Genomic DNA, 21991 nt, shown 5'->3' with positions numbered 1-21991 from the left:
TTTATAAGATTCACAAATCAATCCTATTTAATAGGAAACTACCTATAACAACTTGCTGAAAATGTGAGTTATTTTATCAACTCATATTCCATACAAACAAACAAATTATAACCATATAACAAATAATCTACAAGAATGATATGATAAGCCCAACGCTCATAACAACTATCAAATTATTATTTTATACATCCTATGATACAACATTCCCAACTCCCATGTGAACACTAATTCCAACATGTCTGAAAATAAACAAAATTCTATAAAAATATTTATTATAAAAGCAAAGAGCTAATTCTTCTTTTCAAAAACCATTCCTGTTTATAAATTGATACGAATGTTTGTCTTCGGCTTGTGCCCATAAATCATGCATAGAAAATCCCCTCATAAGTATGGCCAAAATTGGTATATTCCATTTGTCTTATACACATCTATATTATAGGCAATGCTAAGAAAGGCGGATACATTTATAAAACATAGCATTGACATGCTAATTTACATAAGCTACAAAGATTAATCAGAAGCCTTGTACCAATTTATAAATTATCAATGGTAGTAATCAATGGTGGGCCACTCCAATAAATTTGCAGGTTCTCCAATAAGGAAGGAATGCGATACCATGACAATCCTTCTTCCCAATGATAAATGAATCAAACAAACAACCGCCATACGGCGAAGCCAGAGAATTTCAACAAATGAATATTCAATTCTGACTTATACTTTAAACATGACCTCTTCCTCCACATTCTGAACACATGATATTTCCAGAACCTCCACAGCCTGATACAGACAGCTAAGAATTATTTAGAAGGGTAAAGAAAATAAAATGTTTGATGTACCACATTAAAAGATATCAGCTTGTACATATCATGAACCTTGGATGAATATACTGAAGCACTTTGCTCAAAAATATAAATGATGGTCTTCACGGTTTCAGATACGAAAAAATAAAAAACTGACACTTATTACAATGATCACATATGAAGTTCACAAAACCGTTCTAATAGTCAACTGGTAAGCATACAAATGCCCAATTGTTTTCCATATGCAACCTCTCTTCATCTTGCAGTAGACATTCAGATAGTAAGAAACTGCTCATAATGGTAAAAATGCTAAAAAATAATGCATAACTAGAAAACAAGTCCATTTGGTATTGTTTTCCTGTCACAGTCTAAATCAGGACCTTATTTGTGCAATTAGAAAACAAATATGGAACTCTGGATAAGCTCATACATGTTCCAAGTAACTATATCCATTAATCTCAATTGACTCGATCTTGTTGATTGAACAAAGAAGCACAAATGATGAATCTCTACTTGATGTTGATTATTTATTCTAAGTAATTTTGTTCTTCATTCATTTGGAGGTAAGGATGCTAAAAGTTCCAATTACTTGAACATGCAAGTATGCTTATAGACTGTGTGTTGATTATTTATCCTAAGTAATTGTGTTCTTCATTCATCTGGAGGTAAGGATGCTAAAAGTTCCAATTACTTGAACATGCAAATATGCTTATAGACTCTGTAAGTAGTTAGATTCCAGTAACTCCTCTCTGTGCCTACTTTCTTCCTTTGTGCCAGGCCTACTTTTGTGTTCCTTGCTGTCTTCTTTTATCAACTGGTTTCCTTCCATATAATGGATAACTTTAGGGTAGACTCTTGATTCCATACCCTTCTTATTTATCACCATTTATTTCTCATTTATTCTCAGTTGTTCATTGTTTAATGTTGATTCCTCTTTTATATATCAAAGCCAAAATTTCATTATGAGTACTTTCTAGTACTGCTTTCAGGTTGATAGAATTAGGCTCTGATACGAAATGTAAACTCCAGATTATCCCAAGTAAAATTTAGCTGATACTAAATATTTAAGCTTTAAACTATAATAATATTAATCTATAATACCAAAGATCATGAAGCTATTTCCATTAGCACAGAAAGGATATCATAGGCAGAGAATTAGTTATAGGTCTTATCTTTTTAGTGGGCAAGAAGCATTCGCGGGAGGACACGGTTCTTACTCAGAACGCCCACATACCTTCACAGTATGAAACACATGCATCACACATGAAAATATATAACACACCCTGAATTGGACACACTTTGTCTGCCCCTTCTTCAATGCTCAAAAGACCAACCAAGACCCCCACTATTCACTCTGTGTTTCCATTGTATAAATTCTTCCTCCCAATTTTATTTTCCTCTTTTCTGGTCCTTTCCTGAGTTATTTGATTCTTCCTTCAAAAATGACTTATGTCTTCTTAAAGGTTAGCTTCCAAAACATCACGCCATTTTGAAAACGTAACCTTTAATTATCTTTTAATACATATAACCACTCTTCTCTTTTAAGATTGTTTTTGGTAAATATTTATTATTAGTATTTTCAAATCAAAAGATTATAATATCCTTTATTTCAATCTCCATTTTAATTCTAAAAAGATTATTTTATAATTTTATTTCTACTAGAGAAAAAGTCATCTAACACATGGTACCACCACTAATGAACTTGATGTGGTGATGAACTTGATGGCTTTTTCTGTCATGGGATTCAAATTCTGTTGCCATGCTCAAGTGGAACAAATTCTTAATCCACGAAAAGTATTGAATGATGATGGAGGAATTGACATGGTCATCATTTCATGGCGGGTGGCATTAACACCACACACAGGGAGCAATCATACTTGAGATTGGGAAAGCATCAGAAATCATGAAAAGAAGTGCCTAGAAAGTCAAATGCCATGTATACAGGGTGCAGAACAAGGTTTTAAACAAAAGCAAGACAGGTTAGCAATCAGTGACAGGTGTTGGAAATTGTTGGAGGTGAGAAGAGAAGAATGGAGGCAAAGTTTACACTCAAAACCTCCAGGCAACAACCACCATTCTTTGGATAGCTCACTAGCAGAAGAATTAGGGGTTTTTTTTTAAATAAATGAACCAAAGTTCTGGCAGATATTGGATCATTTTCTTGGAGACAAGTTTATGGGTACAAAGCATACATACAGACTCAACATTGAAGTATCGTCTGCAATATTTGCCTAAGTGATGCAACTGGGATCCAAGGAAGAATCTTTGTGGGTAATGCTCACATTCAGAAAACCAAAATGGACAAGGGGAATAATCCCCATGTTGGCTATAGCAGAGCAGGGGGTTGCCTTCCGTGTTGATGATGGGGATTGGTGGCTGTTACAGGGCACAAGGCAGAGTTTAGGTCATTCTTATTCTAGAGTACCTCTTCGAGCAAGGAGAGAAGAACTGAAGCATGGGATGGATGGGAGCTGCTCAAAGAGTTTTTACATGAGAGGAGGGAGGAAGGAGGAGAAAGATCAATGATTGGTTAGGAATGTTGAAGTTTGTAGTTGCAATAGAGATCTCTATCTCCGCTCTTATAAAGTGGAGATATGTTCGTTATGACCTGGTCATCTTCAGCTGGAAGAAACATTTGTGAGAATGTTTAAATTAATATTATATAAAAAGACGTATCATACGTCTGCGAAGAGGCGTGTGTATGGAAATGTGAAGCGCTAATGAATGGAAATATGAAGGGTCTTATTTTTGGGACTTAAAGAGACCTTTGTGTGTAAGATGATGAGTCTTATGCAATCTATTTATACGATTGCTTGGTATATTGTAATTAAATCAAGTGAAAAGCCTTGTACTCAAATTTTTTATCTTCAATATTTTGCTGGTGTAACTGGGTTTTTCCCTTCAAGTGGAAGGGTTTTCCCCAGGTAAATCTTTTGTGTTTCTGTGCATTTTGTTTACTTTTCTTATGTTGTTTATCTAATTTCTGGGTGTAAAACTTAACATGGTATCAGAGCCTAGTTGTATAACAGCATACAAGGAAATGTTGATAACTTGAAGTAAGGCAGTAGTGTTTCAAATTTGCTTGGATGCCCATCACTGTTTTACATATCTATCATTTGACATTCCTCCAGCTTTCTAGTCACTTTCGGATATCAAGCCTTTAGTAAAGGTTGGCATTCCATAGTTGGTTTTGCAATCAGGATGCAAAATGATTATAATGTGAATGTGCAAAGAATAGAGAGTTTGGCTAGTATTGCATACTGGAAACTGAGACCTTTTAGTAGTCAGAGCCCTTCCAGCCTTTGTGATTAGCTCACAGATCAAGTTCAAGACTCACTATTTGAGTGAGTTATGATCATTATTATACATAGCATGGCAGGAGCTCAAACTACCGTTGAAGTGAATAATTGGCCGTAATCAAGAAGTATTTGTGAATTGGCAACGAAATCTGGTGGCCTTTCACAATCAGCTTCTATTTGATTCACTCTCCTTTCATCACATGCATTATTCCATGTTACTGATAGTGTCTTAGTTTGGATGTCTTTATAGATGAATTGAAGCTCAAAACAGTGATAAGTTTCTTTCACTCGGGGACATCTTGTGCAAGTGTAAAGGAAAGGTAAATACTATGATATGTCATTTATGGTAAAGAATAAATATTTATATATTGTGTGCAATGGCATCCTGTTATTTCAGACATCGTACTGTAGACTTTTAACTCATGATTTGACACTGTATGTTTACTCTTTTAATAACTACGACCTGTTGTCTTAGTCATCTTTGAAATTATATCGGTTTAATATTTTTGTTGTACGAGAAAGGTACTGAGTTAGATTGGCAAATTTGCAGAAGGCACTGACAGTTTCTAGGAAGAGTGACGAGATTATAGAGGAAATGATGTGCATTTTTATCACAGATAGATCTCTCACCCATCAAGGCAGCAGAGATAAACACCGTTGGATGCCCAAATGGAGGTGTGAGTTAATATGGGCCACTCAATTTTCAGCTCATTGTGCCATCATATCTGTCTCTGTGACGTGTATTCATTCGGGTGTAGTATCTTTGATTATGCCGACAGTTTTGAAACTTGTCATTTCTTTTTTTAAAGGAATTAATCTCTTCTTATATCTCTGTCGTCTCATATTATCATGGTGTCCCTTTAGTTTTGTCATATTATTCTCCTAATATGTGTTGGCAAATGAAGTGTCTTTGTGTGTGTAATTTCCATGGTGGGCCTCTACTTGTCTCAAACGGCATCTATAAATTTAAGGATCCTTACCAACGTCAGTGTGGGCTTTCCAGAAATCGAACGACAAAGGTTATGTTGGCTCGAATGGCGTTTCATTTTGTGGTCCGTTTTCCCATCTTTTTTTTAATATATATATATATATATATATATATATGGAAAATTGTTTGATCAAAATGAGCATTGTCAATGTCTAACGAGAATAATGATCACAAGGGTACTGCAAATCTCATGGAAGAGAAAATAAAGTTTTTGGGCATCAGGCTCAGCTTTCTTCGATTCACATGGTTTGTCATCCTCTTTCTCATACCCGTTTGTAGAGGAGTTAATTACAGTAAGATAGCATTTGAAGCGCAGTTTATTACCTATTAAATTATGCGTCTTCTCTGCATTTCATCACAAAATCTGAGCTTTCTCATGGATAATTGCTCTCATGTAAGAAGGAAAGCAAGGTATGACTTACTATGTTTGAGTAAAGTTCATTTATTTGAGTATCGTGACCACTAATTTTGATCCTTGAGTGATCTTAGTGGGATACAACAATCTAAATAGGCAGGCATAGTTGCATTTAATGGCATCAAGAATATCATGTTCAGCAAGAGTGCTAGCTCTGCAAACATTGTGATCACAGTTGTGATGGGAATTGCACTGGCCACTATTCTTGGCAGGACTGTCTTTATTCCTTGGTTGTGTTCTTTTTATTATTGTTTTCTTTCTTCTTGAAGAATGGCAGTGTTGACTCTCTATATTTGCATATTCTTCATGCGTGAGTCTTTATTGAAAGCAGAACAAATCTATGGGATGGATCCCTTTGTGTCAAGGCACAGGGCTTTCTAGAAGTTTTATATGGTAAAGAACATAAGTAGTTCAATCTGTGAAATGTTGCACATTCTCTTATGGTTGTTTTCTACTGAGCTGAGATAAGTATCTTGAATATTGAGTAGCACTGAAAGTACTATAGAGTATTATTTAATAATCACAAGTACTAGATATCTCGCATACTTGCAAGATGCAATGGGATGGTGAAAGATTATGTAACATTGTTTGCAGTCTTGATTCCAGATTGATGGCACATTATTAGAAGGGGAAGAACATATTTAAAAATAGAGACTATTCAGCTTCAAAGGGAGGTTATGTGAAAGAGGGAGATGTCCAACCCTATGCAAGTTCATGCAATAGGCAGCCATCTTATTGTGGTAATTAAAGTTGTCCCTGCTGAGAGGGAGACTCTATTATTAAAGATAACCCTACTGAGAGGGAGGGAGTCTGTGTTAAGAGAAAGATCTCAGTGATTAATGCATTATTCTCTAGGAGAAGTTTGAGGTGAAACCTCTCATTCCACCCTCTGCGAGTAGGTATGGTGGATCACCCTCTACGAGTAGGCATGGTGGAAATGCATTCTTCTCTGGGAGAAGTTTGAGGTGAAAGCCCTAGTTCCACCTTCTGCGAGTAAGTACGATGGGCCACCCTCTACAAGTAGGCATGGCGGAAATGTATCCTTCTCTTGGAGAAGTTTTATAAAAGTCTTTGTTCTACCCTCTGCAAGCAGGCATGGTGAAAGTCATGTGTGACTCCACTATATATAAAGTAACTATGGTGGATTATGTTATGTTGAGATAACATATGTCAATTTATCATCTTTGGTTGCAGCTATGTGTGCATGCCTGACTAAAGATCTCTCTCTTGTTAAGAGGGAGTGTTGAAGTTTGTGGCTGCGATAGAGATCTCTATCTCTACTCTTATAAAGTGGAAATATGTTTGTTATGATCGTTATGGTCACATTCAACTAAAAGAGACATTTGTGAGAATGTTTAAATTAATATTATATATAAAGACGCGGTCATATGTCATGTGAAGAGGCATGCATATGGAAATGTGGAGTGTTAATGTATGGAAATATGGTCTTTATTTTTTGGGACTCAAAGAGACCTTCGTGTGGAAGATGAAGAGTCTTATGCAATCTATTTATACGATTGCTTGGTATATTGTAAATAAGTCAAGTGAAAAGCCTTGTACTCAAACTTTTTATCTTCAATAAAATAGATATATTGCTGGTGTGGCTGGGTTTTTCCCTTCAAGTGGAAGTGTTTTCCAAAGATAAATCTTTTGGTTTCCAGTGCATTTTGTTTACTTTTCTTATGTTGTTTATCTAATTTCTGGGCATAAAACTTAACAAGGAAGGCCAAGTTGCAGACAAAGGGAGTAATCTTTGTTCCTAAGGGATCCTTGATGGCAAAAAGGATTCATAAGAACAAGGTCTGCTTCAACAAAGACTTTGGTGGGGGCTTTGTTTCATGCTCTGAATTTGTTTGGTTTTGTATTAGTAGAAGATAGTAGGATGGGGGTTGAGCTTAATAGCCCAAATTTGCATGCTTTAGTTTTGAAAAATGGCAGCCAATGTATGTATGTAGTTTGTTCTAGTGCTTGAAGTTGATGTTTGTTAGTGGATTAATCCATTTTGACCAAATTTTGGGTTATTTGGGCAATATTGTTAGATAGCCCTATATGAGCAATACTATAATAGGTAGGGATAGATATGGAGTCCAAGAAAGCAGGTGCAGAGTGCCAGAGACATAAATGTAATACTATATTTTTGTATTAGACTTTTATTATATTAATTAATAAAAAAATTATTATCATCGATCAAAAAACAATAAGCAATGAACTTGGGAATACAATGTAGAGATCAAACTATTATCTAAGGAACCCAGTTGATGATAACTGAAAATGTTGAACATCCTGCAGAAAATCAATAGGAAATATCATTCAAAACCCTACACATCCAAATCAAACTTCTCAAACTGAAATGGCATAAAGAAATCAGATCTCACTATACTGAAAGTGCCTCTCAAATAGCAAATTTCACGTGCAAAACTCAAACTGAAGAAGAATGGACAGCCCATTCATTAATGAAGCACAACTGCAATCTCCGTGAAAAATCAACAAGCTAATATCCTAGATTGTCTCTTTCAAATATGTGAGTAATGATGTCTGCAAGGGGTTCCGTCCTCACAAACCATGAAGAAGTAGTTGCAACTCCTTCGAAAAACACAAGTACAACAATATCCAAATCTTCAACCCCACAAAATGAATGCCTCAGTTCTCCTTTTATAGCTTTTAGTTGCTTTTTTCAAAAAGTGCCTTTTTTGCTTTTTCCCTAGTTTTGAGAATACTTTTCCCCTTTTTTTTTGAAATGCTATTTTGTTAGTTCTTTGCAAATGCTTTTTTGCTATTTTACACATGCTTTTTGCTATTTTCCATGAATGCTTTACTGCTTTTTTTTCCATGAATGCTTTCATTTAATTTTTTTTCCACAATGTCACTATAATTTGAACTTAATTCTAAATATTGGCTTTTTCATAGTCCCTTATAAAATAAATTAAATATTTAATTTAACATTATAAAACAATAACTTATCATTATTTAATTTTACAGCTTCGGACTATTATGATAATAAATAATCATCTATTATTAGTTAATGGTAATCTATTGTAAGTATCTAGTTAACTTTTGTTAGCTGTAGCTTTTTAAGCTTTCTCAGTTAGAATAGAATGTTTTTATTCTTTACAATTGTTTCCTAAGGAAACATCGTTTTATTCTTTTGTATATAATGACCTTTCAGTCTCTGTTAATAACAAGCAAATATTTTACCAATTACTTTGTAATATGGTATGAGAGCATGGTTGAATTTTTTTTTATAATAAAAATTTCTTAATTGAAATTTTTAGATCATTATTTTCAAAATTATTCTGCACATACCCACTTCCTCATACCTAGTCACACCTAAGGTTTTGGTTTGCTTTTGATCTTGGCTCGGGCTTACAGGGCTAAAAAACACAAATTATGTTTCTCACTTAAAAATCGTGGCATCTACAAATGGTGATTTTCTGTTGGAGTTTAGTCTACAAATCATGATTTCCTTGAGGAATATCATGCACATACAAGGCCTGTCTATCCCTATTACATGTTTTGCTCGCGTTCCAGCTATTGGGGCTCATTTTTTGGTGAAAAATTGTGGCCTTCACAGATCTTCACATTTTTCATTGAAAATTTGAAAAATGTGCCATGGCATCTCTGACAAACATTTTGCTCAAGCACAACTCGAAATTCAATGGTTGAAATTATGGCGCTTGGAAGCAGTGGATTGTCGCAATTTTTGAATATTGGAACACCAATCAACTTGTTTTGGGTGTTATGAAGCATTCGACTACTCCTGGTCCTGATCAAGATACATGGGCTCTAAATAATCGAGAGGCGGTGATGCTTCTCAAATTATCTGTGGCTAATGATCAACTTTCTTAGATTCCATCCAACAAGACAGCTGTCGAGATCTAGACATCTCAAAGGTCTTCATGAGACTTCTGACAAAAGAAGAGCTTTCTTTCTGAAAAGCACTTTGTTTTCTCTTGTCATGGATGAGCAAACCTCGCTCCAAGCACACCTAAATAGGATTTAAGAAATCCATGATCAGTTGCTTGCCATCGGTCGCAAGATGGAGGAAGAGGATATTGTGGTTATCAATCTTCGGAGTTTACCAAAGTCCTATGAGTATTTTATTGAGACTCTCAACATCACGTCTTCTGATGTTGATTTGAAGTTCACTAATCTCTGCACAATTTTGCTTCAGCAAGATCAGTGGAAACAACAGTTCAGTAGCAACTCCACCTCCCCCTCCACAAAGAAAGCCTTTGTTGTTAAATCCTTTCAAAAAGATAAAAGCAAGTTTCATCAACCATCTCAGCAGAAGTCTTCTGCTCCAACATCAGATGGTTCCCAAAAGAAGAACATTCAATGCAACAACTGCCATAAGTTTGGTCACATGAAAGTTTAATGTCGAAAATGCTTAGCTACACAATCTAAGCAATCAGGTTCGCAGCCCAAATCGAACAGTGCAGAGCACACTAAGCAGATGGAGTCTGCCTTTTATGCTTTCGAGCCTAAAAGATCTGCAGATCATGTGAAGTCGTTTGCCTAGTACATTGATTCAGGTGCCTCTCGTCATTTCACTCACCACAAAGACTGGTTTACTAACTATCAGCCTTATTCAAACTATTATTTTTGGTAGCGGAAAAGAGTACACAGTTGTCAGCAAAGGCAACATTCAAATTCAGTCTACTGGGAGGAATCTCATTTTCCTCGATGTGTACTATGTTCCAGGGATGGAACTAAATCTACTCTCAATTAGTCAGCTACTGCGACATCTCCACACTTGGATGTCACCTTCAATTCACATCAGTGCACCATCACTTATCGGGCAACTTAGTCTATTGTTGCAGTGGCTCTTGAGGATCATGGTCTTTTCAGACTTACTATTTTTGGTGATTCTTGGGACTTAGCTATGGCTTCTCAGCAGTCCTCTATTAGCACACTTTGGCATCAGCAATATGGGCGCTTAAATGTGCATTATCTCGCACAGCTTTCTCGGTATGAGCTTGTTCTTGGATTGTCAGAGATTCAAACTCAACAGCTTGGAATTTGTGAAGCATGTCAGGCTAGGAAGCAACATTGCACACCTTTCACCAATGGCGATTCATGGCGCGCTTCTCAAGTACTTCAACTTGTTCATGCCGATATTTGCGGCCCTATGGCCACTCCTATTCTTGGGTCCAAGTATTTTTTGTTGTTTGTTGATGATTTCAATAGAAAAATGTGGGTGTATTTCCTTAAAAAGAAATCAAATGCATTTCCTATATTTTAGAAGTTTAAACCTTTAGTTGAAAAAGAGTTTGGGAAATCTATTATTACTCTTAGATCAGAGAATGGGTGGGAATTTTTGTTCTAATGTTTTCTCTAGCTTCTTAATTACGCATGTCGTCAAATGCCAATTAACCACACGCCACAACAGAATAGTGTAGTTGAATGTCAGAACCGAACAATCACCAAGATGGCTCGATCCATGCTCGAACACAAAAATGTTCCGAAAAAGTTTTCGGCAAAAGCAATTAACACTACAGTTTATCTGTTGAACCGGTCACCCACAGTAGTGGTCAAAGGTAAAATTCTAAAAGAGGCCTAGTCAAGTCACAAGCCCAGAATCAATCACCTGAAGGTTTTTGGCTCCCTTGCTTTTGTTTGAATCCCTAATGCGTCACGCACCAAGTTGGATGCCAAGAGTCAGAAACGCATGCTTATTGGATACAGTAGTCTTCACAAAACCTACCGCCTAATCAATGTTGAGACATCTCGTCTCATCTACAATCATGATGTAGTCTTTAATGAGAAGAAAGGACCATTCATGCCTGTTTCTCTTGTTCCTGGTTTGGCAGACCAGTCTATGAAGGCTCATGATTTGGGAGTTCGGCTTCTATTAGGTCCACCTAATGAGAGGGCTCCAGTAGCTCCTACAACTCCAATTATACCAGTGATCCCTGTACAAACACCTCCGTCTTCTCCTACAAGATCACCTCGATTTGTAGATGCTTCACCTAAGTTTGATCCAGATTCTTCTGATGAGGAACCTGATCACCAAGTATCTCCTGATACTAATGCTGGTCATTCTCCTCTCCGGCCTAAGTGGTGGGCTAAGACAATTGTTGATATTCATGATGATAAGCTCATTGATGGGAGAACTGCTCAGAAAAAGAGAACCTACAGAATCTGTTAACTTTATCTCATGGCCAAAATTCACAATGTGTTTGAACCTCAAACATATTCCGAGGCTAAAGGAATTCTAGAGAGGGAACAAGCCATGACATCTTAACACCAGAGCCTACTGAAGAACAACACCTAGGTCCTTTCTGATCTTCCCCCTTGGAAGAAACCCATTGGCTGCAAATGAATTTACAAAATAAAATACAAATCGGATGGTACTTTGGATAAGTACAAAGCTCGTTTAATTGTGAAGGGCTTTTCTCAGCATAAAGGCATTGATTATGTAGAGACCTTTGCTCATACTGCAAAGATGAGCACCATCAAACTAGTCCTAGCCATGGCAACACAGTTTGGCTAGAAGGTCCATCAAATGGACGTTAAGAGTGCTTTCCTGAATGGTGATCTCCATGAAGAGGTCTACAAGACGCAGCCTCTTGGTTTCAAGGTTGCTAGTAAAGACCATCAGGTTCTCAAATTGGTAAAAGCTCTCTATGGTTTGAAGCAGGCCCCTCAGGCACGGTACATTAGAATTGATAAGTAACTCAATAATCAAGGCTTCAAAAGGAGTTCTTCAAATCAAATTTGTACATCAAGACTACTAACAATGACATCATCCTTCTAGTTATTTATGTGGATGATTTGATCATCACTAACAGTTCAGCATCTTTGATTCAAGGAATCAAACAAAATTTATGCCAATCTTTTGATATGACTGACCTTGGGCTCATGCATTATTGCTTAGTTGTTGAGGTTTGGCATCAATCTTCTAGCATATTCATCTCTCAGTCCAAATATGTTAGGGCCCTGATAGACAAATTCTGTATGCAGGATTGCAAGCCTACATCTACACCTATGAAGAAAAGTCTCAAGTTATTCACAAAGTCTAATTCTCCTTCCGTTGATGATACTACATATAAACAACTAGTAGAAAGCCTCATCTACCTCTCTGCTACTAAGCCTAATATCAACTTCGCAGTCAGCTATATCTCACGCTTTATGAAAGCTCATAAGGCTGATCATTGGATGGCAGCAAAGTGTGTGCTTCGTTATGTGAAGGGCACTTCCGATTGTAGACTTCTATACTCTCAAAGTTCTAATCCTAAACTTAGTGGGTTTACAAATTCAGATTGGACAAGCTTTGTTGATGATAAAAAGTCAACTTCTAGATGTGTTTAGTTTGGGATCCGATGCAGTCACATGGACCAGAAAGAAGCAGTAGGCAGTTTTTCTCTCCTCTATAGAGGCCAAAAATAGAGGGACTGTTAAGGTTGTTTGGCTTTGTCAGATGCTTGGAGATATGCAAATGTCACCAACAAAACCGACTACTCTATTTGTTGACAACAAAGTCATTATCAAGTTAGCACAAAATCCAATCTTCCATGAACGAACCAAGCATGTGGATGTTCAGTGTCACTACATATGACAGCTAGTTGAAGATAGGACAATAGATTTGCAAAATGTTCCTACCACATATCAGACTACAGATATTCTCATCGAGCCCCTTGGTCCTGATAAATTAGTCAAATTCAAAGGACAGCTTGGTGTTCTAGATAGATTAACCATTAAAGGAGGGTATTACAATAATAGATAATCGTCTATTATTAGTTAATGGTAATCTATTTTAAATGTCTAATTAGCTTTTGTTAGCTATAGGTTTTTTAGCTTTCTTAGTTAGAATAGAATATTTGTATTCTTTACGATCATTTCCTAAGGAAACATTGTTTTATTCTTTTGTATATAATGACCTTTCAGTCTCTGTTAATAATAAGCAAGTATTTTACCAATTACTTCATAATACAAACTGTATTGAACCTCAAGATGAACATTAAAGCCAACTCCACTGGCATTACAAAAATGTCAACTGACTCTATTAATGCCCATCACTAACTTGCTAAATATACTAAGTATAAGAGAAAATGTCCAAAAAGACTCCAAAAGAGGGTATTATGCTCCTTATACCCATCTAAACAATAAATTGCTTCTGTCAACACCTCAAGATTCCCTAGCTCTACTCATTACCTTGTGGGAATCTCGTGAATAGGCTAATGGTCTCTTTGTGCTAGAGTAGCTAAGGAAGGGGATATTAAAGTCCACCCTTCCTAAAACTACTTGTCCTCAAGCAATGCATGCATAACACTAGAAACTCTAGACCAATCTAGACTAACAACAATATTTTGGGGTCCCACATTGACCTCAAAGAACCATCATGCTGACATTGCACCAATCTGATCACAACTAGCAAACCAACATGTTCAAATTGCTTTCCTCCTATGTATCCCTGGAAGGTAATCATCAACAACACCCATACTGAAAAACCTAAGAGAACTGAAATCAATGCCATGTAATATATCCCACCAAGGCAATTGAGACAAGACAACATCAGCAAACACACTGCCAAACATGATCTTGGGTAAGGAGAAGAATTGTCGACACATCCAAAAAGTAAAAACATCTCCCCTCATCTATCAGTATCAAGGTAATAGAATAGAAGAGCTCCCTAGTTGTGCCTAGGAACGGTCAGCCATCTCCCTTCCCTATACAACACACCCACCCCCATCCTTGAGTCATTCCCAGTAGTTGATAGAGTTTTGGGTATGGCAAGGGGACATCCCCTACCTAGCCCCCATCCTTGGAGCACTTCCATTTCTTAGATGGCATGTTATGCCCAAGAAACACATCCCCACGGATTATGCTAAAGAAAATTTTTAAATTGTCAAGTTTTCCCAAGTCACAGATTTCGCATTTGACAAGTTCTTGTGGAATCACATGTTTCCAACTACAAAATGCAGTATGTGTTATTTCCCACCTTTCAAGCCTGAAACTCCCACCATTTTCTTCTGATTCCCACCTACCTACCTACATGTCCAAAAGATCATTCATGACCTGATGTTATAACTTTCCACATTAGGGACTCTCCCATATAGAAACCAACATTACAAAAAGGTGTGGATTTACATGCAGCTTGCAACAATAAAGGAAAAGACAACCCAAAATGCCAAATTTGATCTAATTGCTATAATATTTCATTATTCATAAACAAGTAATCATAAATGGAGACATCGTAATCTTATAAAGAGAATAACTGAAAACAAGATAGAAACTTTCTAAAAGGCTAATAGGAAAGCCTGTATGCTATTCAAAAATTATCTAATGAACTAAATATGTCTAAATGACCATTAATATAATATTAAATACTATATTACCCACCCCTAATGATCATTTTACTAACTACCTTGATAGAAAAACAAAACCCTCCAATCATTTCACCATGAAAGCATAGAAGGTTAACTCCTCAAACTACTCTGCTACGTAAGCTTGTTGTTGAGACTCTCCCTGATTGGTCTTCTAATCAGCCAACCACTTTCCGCAGAACCTCTAGATATGACCAAGCTTCCCACAATAGCGATGGGGTGATCTTCTTCTTGGAACCCTCCTCACATGTGTGTAGTCCTTTCTGCTGAGTGGATATGACTGCAATAGACACCCTCAGATATGGCAATTTGAATAAGTCTGATATGCAGATATTTTCTATTTTTTGGTCTTTTCAAAAAACAATTAAAGTTTTTTTTCCAAATTTTTTATGTATATTGAATTTGCCAATAATTACAAAATATTGAATGCAAAAAGTGAAAAATAGTTCTCGAAACAAAACACAAAGACTGAATAGGATCTGATTTTAATTTAAATTCTTTCAAACCCATTAAAAACCATAATATGCATCCTCATCGACCTGTGAGGGCTCCTTTGGCTCTACATCCCATTGTGCTACAGGGCTCTCCTTGAACACATGTGTCTAGCGATGTTTGATACGCAAAGCACAATGTACAGCCACTAGTTTCTCTGCTTTCTCAAAGGTCAATTTGTTCCTCTTAAGAGAGTGGATAATGCTATAAGTAGACCAGTTCCTCTCAAAAATTGAAGACTGGATACCTAAGATAACATCATAACAATCAAATGACTAGTATAAGAATCTGAAAATTGAAATTGAAATTCATGACTAAAAGTAAAAGACTAAAGTTAATGTGAAATTGAAATTTGAAAGTGAAACGTAAAGGCTCTAAAGTTGAAGAACATGAAACCTAAGATAGGAGACAGATGGCTAGTGTGGTAGTTGTTGATTTGGGTCCATGACAATTCCACCACAAAATAGGATCCTCTTGTGCCATTGTTTTTATGATGGGCTTTGCTCTACCTAGATAGCCCCTAAGAGTAGCAAATTGGTTCCAATCAGTGCAAACCTTCCCTATTGTCTCAATGTCATACATCCTATCTATGCACTTGAAGAATCCTTCCTTCACCTGAAATTCAAATTTAAAAATTAGTAAATTAACAAATTAAATATTCAAAAGTGCAAGTATACTAAATTCGAAATTGATAATAGATTACCTCATCATCATTCAGTAGTGTAACTCTCCCAAGCTTAGGCATGTACCACTTCAAATTCAATGCATAAGCAGCCATATGTAAGGAAGTATTGAGATTGTCCCATCTATGCTGAATAATAGGCCGAATGTACTCGGTATAAAATAGTAAACTCGGGTCCCTCTCTCGCACAACTGGCCTCATCTGGCCAAGCATAGCATTAATGCACTCGTACACCTCTCCAAGAGTAGTTGCATCTGCACCCCCATATTTGATGACCTGGAAAACTAGAGTGATGAAAGAGAATGTATTTTGCATCACTCCAAAATACATCGCTCTTCACTATCTCCTTCACCCTCAACCCCTACTCTGTCCTAACCATACCACTAGTTCTGCTCCTTCGTCATAACCATGAGTTGCAATGACTTCTGCAACTCAATCATTCTCTCCAAAAGAATGAAGTAGGATGCATATCGGGTCTCAACTAGTTTCAAGAACTCCTTCCTTGCGAAGCTCCTAAAAAGGGCATTGATTTGTGGTGATCACAAATAAACATCTACATATCTCTATCTAGCATTGCTCACTACTCCCTTAATCCAAGGAATCTTCCCCATGTCCTTTAGTGCATTGTTCATGGCATGCACACAACATGGAATCCACCAAATATGTTTGTAAGCTATCTCAACAAGTCTCCCTACAGCTCTACACACAGGTGTTGCATCTGTCACTACTTGGACCACATTTTGTAGCCCAACCTCCTCAATAGCATCCCGAAGAATATAAAACTGAAAATTCAGCATCCTTTCAATGCCTTGAACATTCAATAGCCCTGAAAAAAATGGCCCCTCTGTGCATGTAATGATGATATTGATGAGTGGGCGGTTCCAAATGTCCCTCCACCCATCCATGATGTTGCAACCATACTCCTCCAAACAAGCCTCAAGTTCTCCTTATCTAAAGCAATCTTGGCATACTCTTTATCCAAGATTGTAGTCCACAATTTGTGCTCTCCTGGTGGCACAAATGACAATCCTCCTCCCCTTGCCACCAAATGCATCATCTCCTTATAATAAGGAGACCATGTCACGTGAAGAGATATGTCATTGGAAAAATGAAATCTACCAATGGCCTCCTCTATCTCATCTCTCAAGCGGGCATTAAATAAATCAATAATAGGGTTACCTTTAGATAACAAATGACAATCCTCCTCCCCTTGCCACCAAATGCATCATCTCCTTATAATAAGGAGACCATGTCACGTGAAGAGGTATGTCATTGGAAAAATGAAATCTTCCAATGGCCTCCTCTATCTCGTCCCTCAGGCAGGCATTAAATAAATTAGTAATGGGGTTACCTTCAGATGACACCTTTCTTTTCACCTTGATGGACTATGCTTCAGGCATAGCACTAGATGGTGAAGGACCCGAGGCTGCCCTTGCAAATGATGTAGCCAAAGGTCTCTATTGTGGTCTACCCCTAAGACTAGGAGTAGAAAAACGTGGCTGCCCCTGCTCATAAGCCCGTTGAAGACTCTAAACCTATTGCTTACCAATCAAGGTGGTAGGTACCTCAATGCCTAAGTCATCTGGACAATCCCAAAGATTGGTGAACTCAATTTTGTAATGCAAATCTTTCGATTTCATCAAGAACTTGCTTGCACCCACACCTTTCCCTGTCCAAAAGAGGAAATGTGCATTCACTCTAGTGAGCCTCCCAAACCATTGTCTTACAAATGTTACATTTCCACTTCCTTGTACCACCACCTGCAACTATCCATGCAATTATCCTTGTTGCAAACTATATGAGAATAGATTTAGAGTCATAACTACCCCTAGCCCACTTTACCAAAAGAGTGGAGGGGCAATCTATAGCTGGTGGACCGAGTGGCCAATTATTTGTTGATTTTGAATCTATTTCTTCATTCTCTTCATCATGCTCAGCGTCGGGGTTATAATCTTCTTGGCTGCTATGAGAATGGGCCTCTAAATCCATCTCATCATCACTATGATTTGACCCACTTGAGTCATGACATTGAGAGCTCATTTTCACACTGCATCTCACAAAATGAAAAAAATAATAAATAAATATGTGCATTCACTCTAGTGATGCTCCCAAACCATTACATTTTCACTTCCTTGTACCACCACTTGCAATTGTCCGTGAAGTTATCCTTGTTGCAAACTATCTGAGAGGAGATTTGGAGTCATAACTACCCCAAGCCCACATTGCCAAAAGAGTGGAGGAGCAATATGTAGTTAGTGGACTAAGTGGCCAATTATTTGTTAATTTTGAATCCGTTTCTTCATTCTCTTCGTCATGCTCAGCCTCAAGGTTATAATCTTCTTGGCTGCTATGAGAATGGGCCTCTAAATCCATCTCATCATCATTGTGATTTGACCCACTTGAGTCATGACCTTGGGAGTTCATTTTCACACTACATCTCAGAAAATGAAACATATAAAATAAATACATGCTTTCAAACTATGCCCTTCTTTAAAATCACTATTTTTTAAAGTAACATTTAAGCAACAAAAATTTGGAAATGAAACAAGAAATTTCTACTAAAATCTAGAAGTGAAATTCAACTAAGAACTAAAGCTATAGACTAGAAACAAAAAAAAATTGATCTTGACTTGAAAAATCAGAAAAATAAAATTGAAAAACCATGAAAAACCCTACCTTTTGCTTCACAACTCTCTTGAACAAGTTGAAAAATTTTGCTTCTCCTCTTCTTCTTGCTCCTTACTCCTTTTTGCCTTCCACACACTCTCTTCACCCAAATAATGACCCTTCCATGAGCTCTTTACTCTTCTTGTTACTGTTGCAAAAAATAGAAAACCATGGAAAGAATAGAAATGAGAAAACAAAGAGATTTAATGGGATTTCAACTTTTAGATGGGTCCCACATACCCTAGGGTTAGCAAACATTAAAAAATATTATAACAAAACCTTTTTCATGCCAAAATGCAAGGAACGGCCGGTCGTCCCTAGCTGGTTCAAGGGATATGTCTCCATCCCCCATGTCCCCGTCGGGAACGCAGAGACGTCCCCCTCCTGGTGATGATTTGGTAGCACTGTTGGGGACACAGGGACACCCCCATCCCCCCACCCCGCCCGCCTCCCCCCCCCCATCATGGGTATGTCCCCGTCTCGAGTGCAGCTCCCAAAAATGGTGGGGATGCATCCCTGTATTACTATGCCTCAAACCAAGGTCTGTACAGCTATTTTAGCTGACTGAAATAGCTTCAGAAAACTGTCACATTTTGGTTTTGCAACAGCAAATGAAAAATATGTCAAATCTGCCCAGAGTCCAAGTAAGAAAGCTGCAGGAGCTAAAATGTGTTGTACAACCCAGCTGCTAAATTGAGAAGCATAAATAACATATTGTTAACTCTGATCTGCAAGAAATTATTTGATATCAGTCTCATTTCAATTCAAATCTGATCATTATGTTAGCATTTTGGCCACAAAAGAAGATCTTGTCTATAACACTCTGTTTGTAGAACCCCTTAGGTGATCTCACACCTGTAGGCTTCCAAATCTCTAAGAGCTTTTCTTCTTAGAAACAAATATGCTGAAAAACACAATTGGAAGAGCTCTCTCCATAATGCTGGTAGGAAAAATATTCTAGATAAATGGCTCTCCAACTTTTTTTTCATTTTCATTTTTCTCACCCAATGCAATTTCAATATCAGGTTTTTCATTCACCATTTTAATCATAAAGTAATGTTTTATTTTATTTTATCCACCACCTAGAAACTTTAACATCATAAAGGGGTCATATGCATGGCTCAATGTTCCCAATAAAAGTTATGTGCCTAGGGAATGGTGCCAAGCCGACCAACTATTATTATATATTATTATATTCTAAATAATATAACTAAGCCAAACATAGAAAATAATCAAATTATTCCCCAAATTATTTATAGCTCACTAATCTAGACTCCAATTCAAATTTTGTTTGATGTCTCCTATCCATTGATGTTGTCTAAACACTATGAGCAAGCTAGTAGTTCATGATTGTTAAGAACCCCCCTGAAAAATAGGAATTATGCCAAAAGTGCCCAAGATGATCTCAAAAGTCTTCTAATGTGTCCCTCTTAGTTCCTCCCTAAAAAGTAGGGATTCCTCCTAAGATCTAGGAGACCACCCAAGACTGGTCAAACTGGCTCTCTAAGCCCCGATATGTCATCACAAGCCCCTTGTATGGATTCCCTATCCATCTCATTGGCCTACAAGATCCCGTGGATAGGTTAATCCAACCAATTGGTACTAACACTAAGACCCGTAAAATTGGGGACATTACAATCCGCCCTCCCCAAAGATTGCTTGTCCTAAAGCAAAATCAGTACAATCTCTAACCTATAAACTGACCCAAACTGGAATCAAGAATGTATCCAAGGTCCCAAATCCATCCCCAACAACTGCCACACTAATGCTATGCCACTTTTATCACAACTAAAAAGCCACAACACCAAGCCACTGTACCTCCATACTCAAGTTACCCAACATTAAAGACAATTGTCTGTAAAGAGAGACCAAATGTGTAATGTCCCCTTTTTAGCATTCATGGCATGATGTTGTCGTTAGCCTATTTCCCCACGGTCCCGTAGGCTAACCAGGGCATTAAAGGGGCTTAAAGGCCATTTGGCCTAGATAGTTTCAATTGCAGGTCTTTTTGAGGAGTTTTGAGGCAACTTTGGGCATACTTACTATTTATAGTAAGTCATCTTGGGCATGGGTGGACATCCAGTGGCAGCGGTATGTCGATGGTAATTGTTTAAAATCGGCAAGAAGACTTGTTTATCATTGATAAGATTTGTTTTGCATTGATAAAGCTATTTTATAAAGTTAAATTTAAATATTTAACTTTATTAATGCATAGACTATAGTTTGTGGGAAATATTTAAATTAAAAGAGTCCCCTTTATTTTATAACACATTGGAGACATAAGTTACATAAAGGGAGTTATGTTTTATCCCACATTGAGAAAACGAAGGATGGAGCTCTTGTGAGAACACTATAAAAGAAATGGAAGAGCTTCTTTTAAGCAGGCTTGGAAATATCAAAGAAATTGGAGAATTTTCTGGAGATTATATCTCGATAGTTTGAAGGACGAAATCCCTTCAAGCTGGAAATCTTGACGCCATTGAAAGATATGGTCTTGAGATTCAACATGGTAGCAGTCTGAAAAAAAGCAGATACGAAAAAGCAGCCCGAAAAAAGCGGAATCGAAAAAGCAGGCGAAAAAACCAATCCGTAAAAGCAGTTCAAAAAGCGGAACCGAAAAAGCAGGCTGAAAAAGCGGGTACGAAAAAGCAGGCCGAAAAACCAGTTCGAAAAAAAAGCAAAGCAAAAGGGGCAGCATAGAAGGAAATTATTTCAGCCATCTACAACCAGGTTCTTTTGTTAGTATTGTTTTTAGGGTGTTATAAGCTTTCAGCTGTAAGTGTGCATTATACCAGCATTATCATTTTGTAATCCATGTAAATGCCAAAGTCTTAGCCATATTTCATGAGCATTGTAATTTTCATTGCAATTAAGAAGATAATAGTTGCTGGTGTCATTTAAGCAATTTAATATCATTATTTATCAGCTAGTTAGTTTGCATACCAACTGTTTGTAAAAATGCCAGTTGGCTGTAGGTGTTCATTTCTCATGCTTGGATCATATATAGGCACTGAATATTGTCAAATCTAGTAGCACACTCATGTTAGGTCATTTGTGAAGTCCATTGTAGTCCTCTAGCACAAGATTTTCATTGATGCAAATTGTAAAAAGGTCATTTGAAGCTAGCTGAAATACTATATCAGTCAAACGTCCCTTGCATGTGAATTGTTTGATGAAATTCCTTGAGCTTTCATCAGCATTTTTGAGGGCAGATTTGAGGAGGGTTATTACAAAATGAGGAATGTGATGAACTCTCGTTGGCCAATAGTCAACACATGAAGTCTCCTAGAACCATTGTCATGACCTCAACTAGAAAAATAGA

At 37.2% G+C, this 21991-nt stretch overlaps 1 protein-coding gene across 1 annotated transcript in view; it reads right to left on the bottom strand.

Moving 5' to 3' along the window:
• Positions 1-246: 246 nt before the first annotated feature.
• Positions 247-21991, bottom strand: part of LOC149570657 (DnaJ/Hsp40 cysteine-rich domain superfamily protein) — a 42455-nt gene continuing 20710 nt past the window's right edge. Inside the window, exon 3 of the mRNA XM_089823206.1 lies at positions 247-777. Within this exon, the coding sequence (XP_089679332.1) occupies positions 719-777 (59 nt within the window). The 3' untranslated portion in view covers positions 247-718. The remainder of the gene's footprint in view (positions 778-21991) is intronic.

Source organism: Cupressus sempervirens, chromosome 3, assembly GCF_028749045.1.
Source record: "Cupressus sempervirens isolate cs-2001-9-10 chromosome 3, ASM2874904v1, whole genome shotgun sequence".
Taxonomy (NCBI): Eukaryota; Viridiplantae; Streptophyta; class Pinopsida; order Cupressales; family Cupressaceae; genus Cupressus; species Cupressus sempervirens.
The sequence above is the reverse complement of the archived record's forward strand: the minus strand, read 5'-3'. Positions and strand labels throughout refer to the sequence as shown.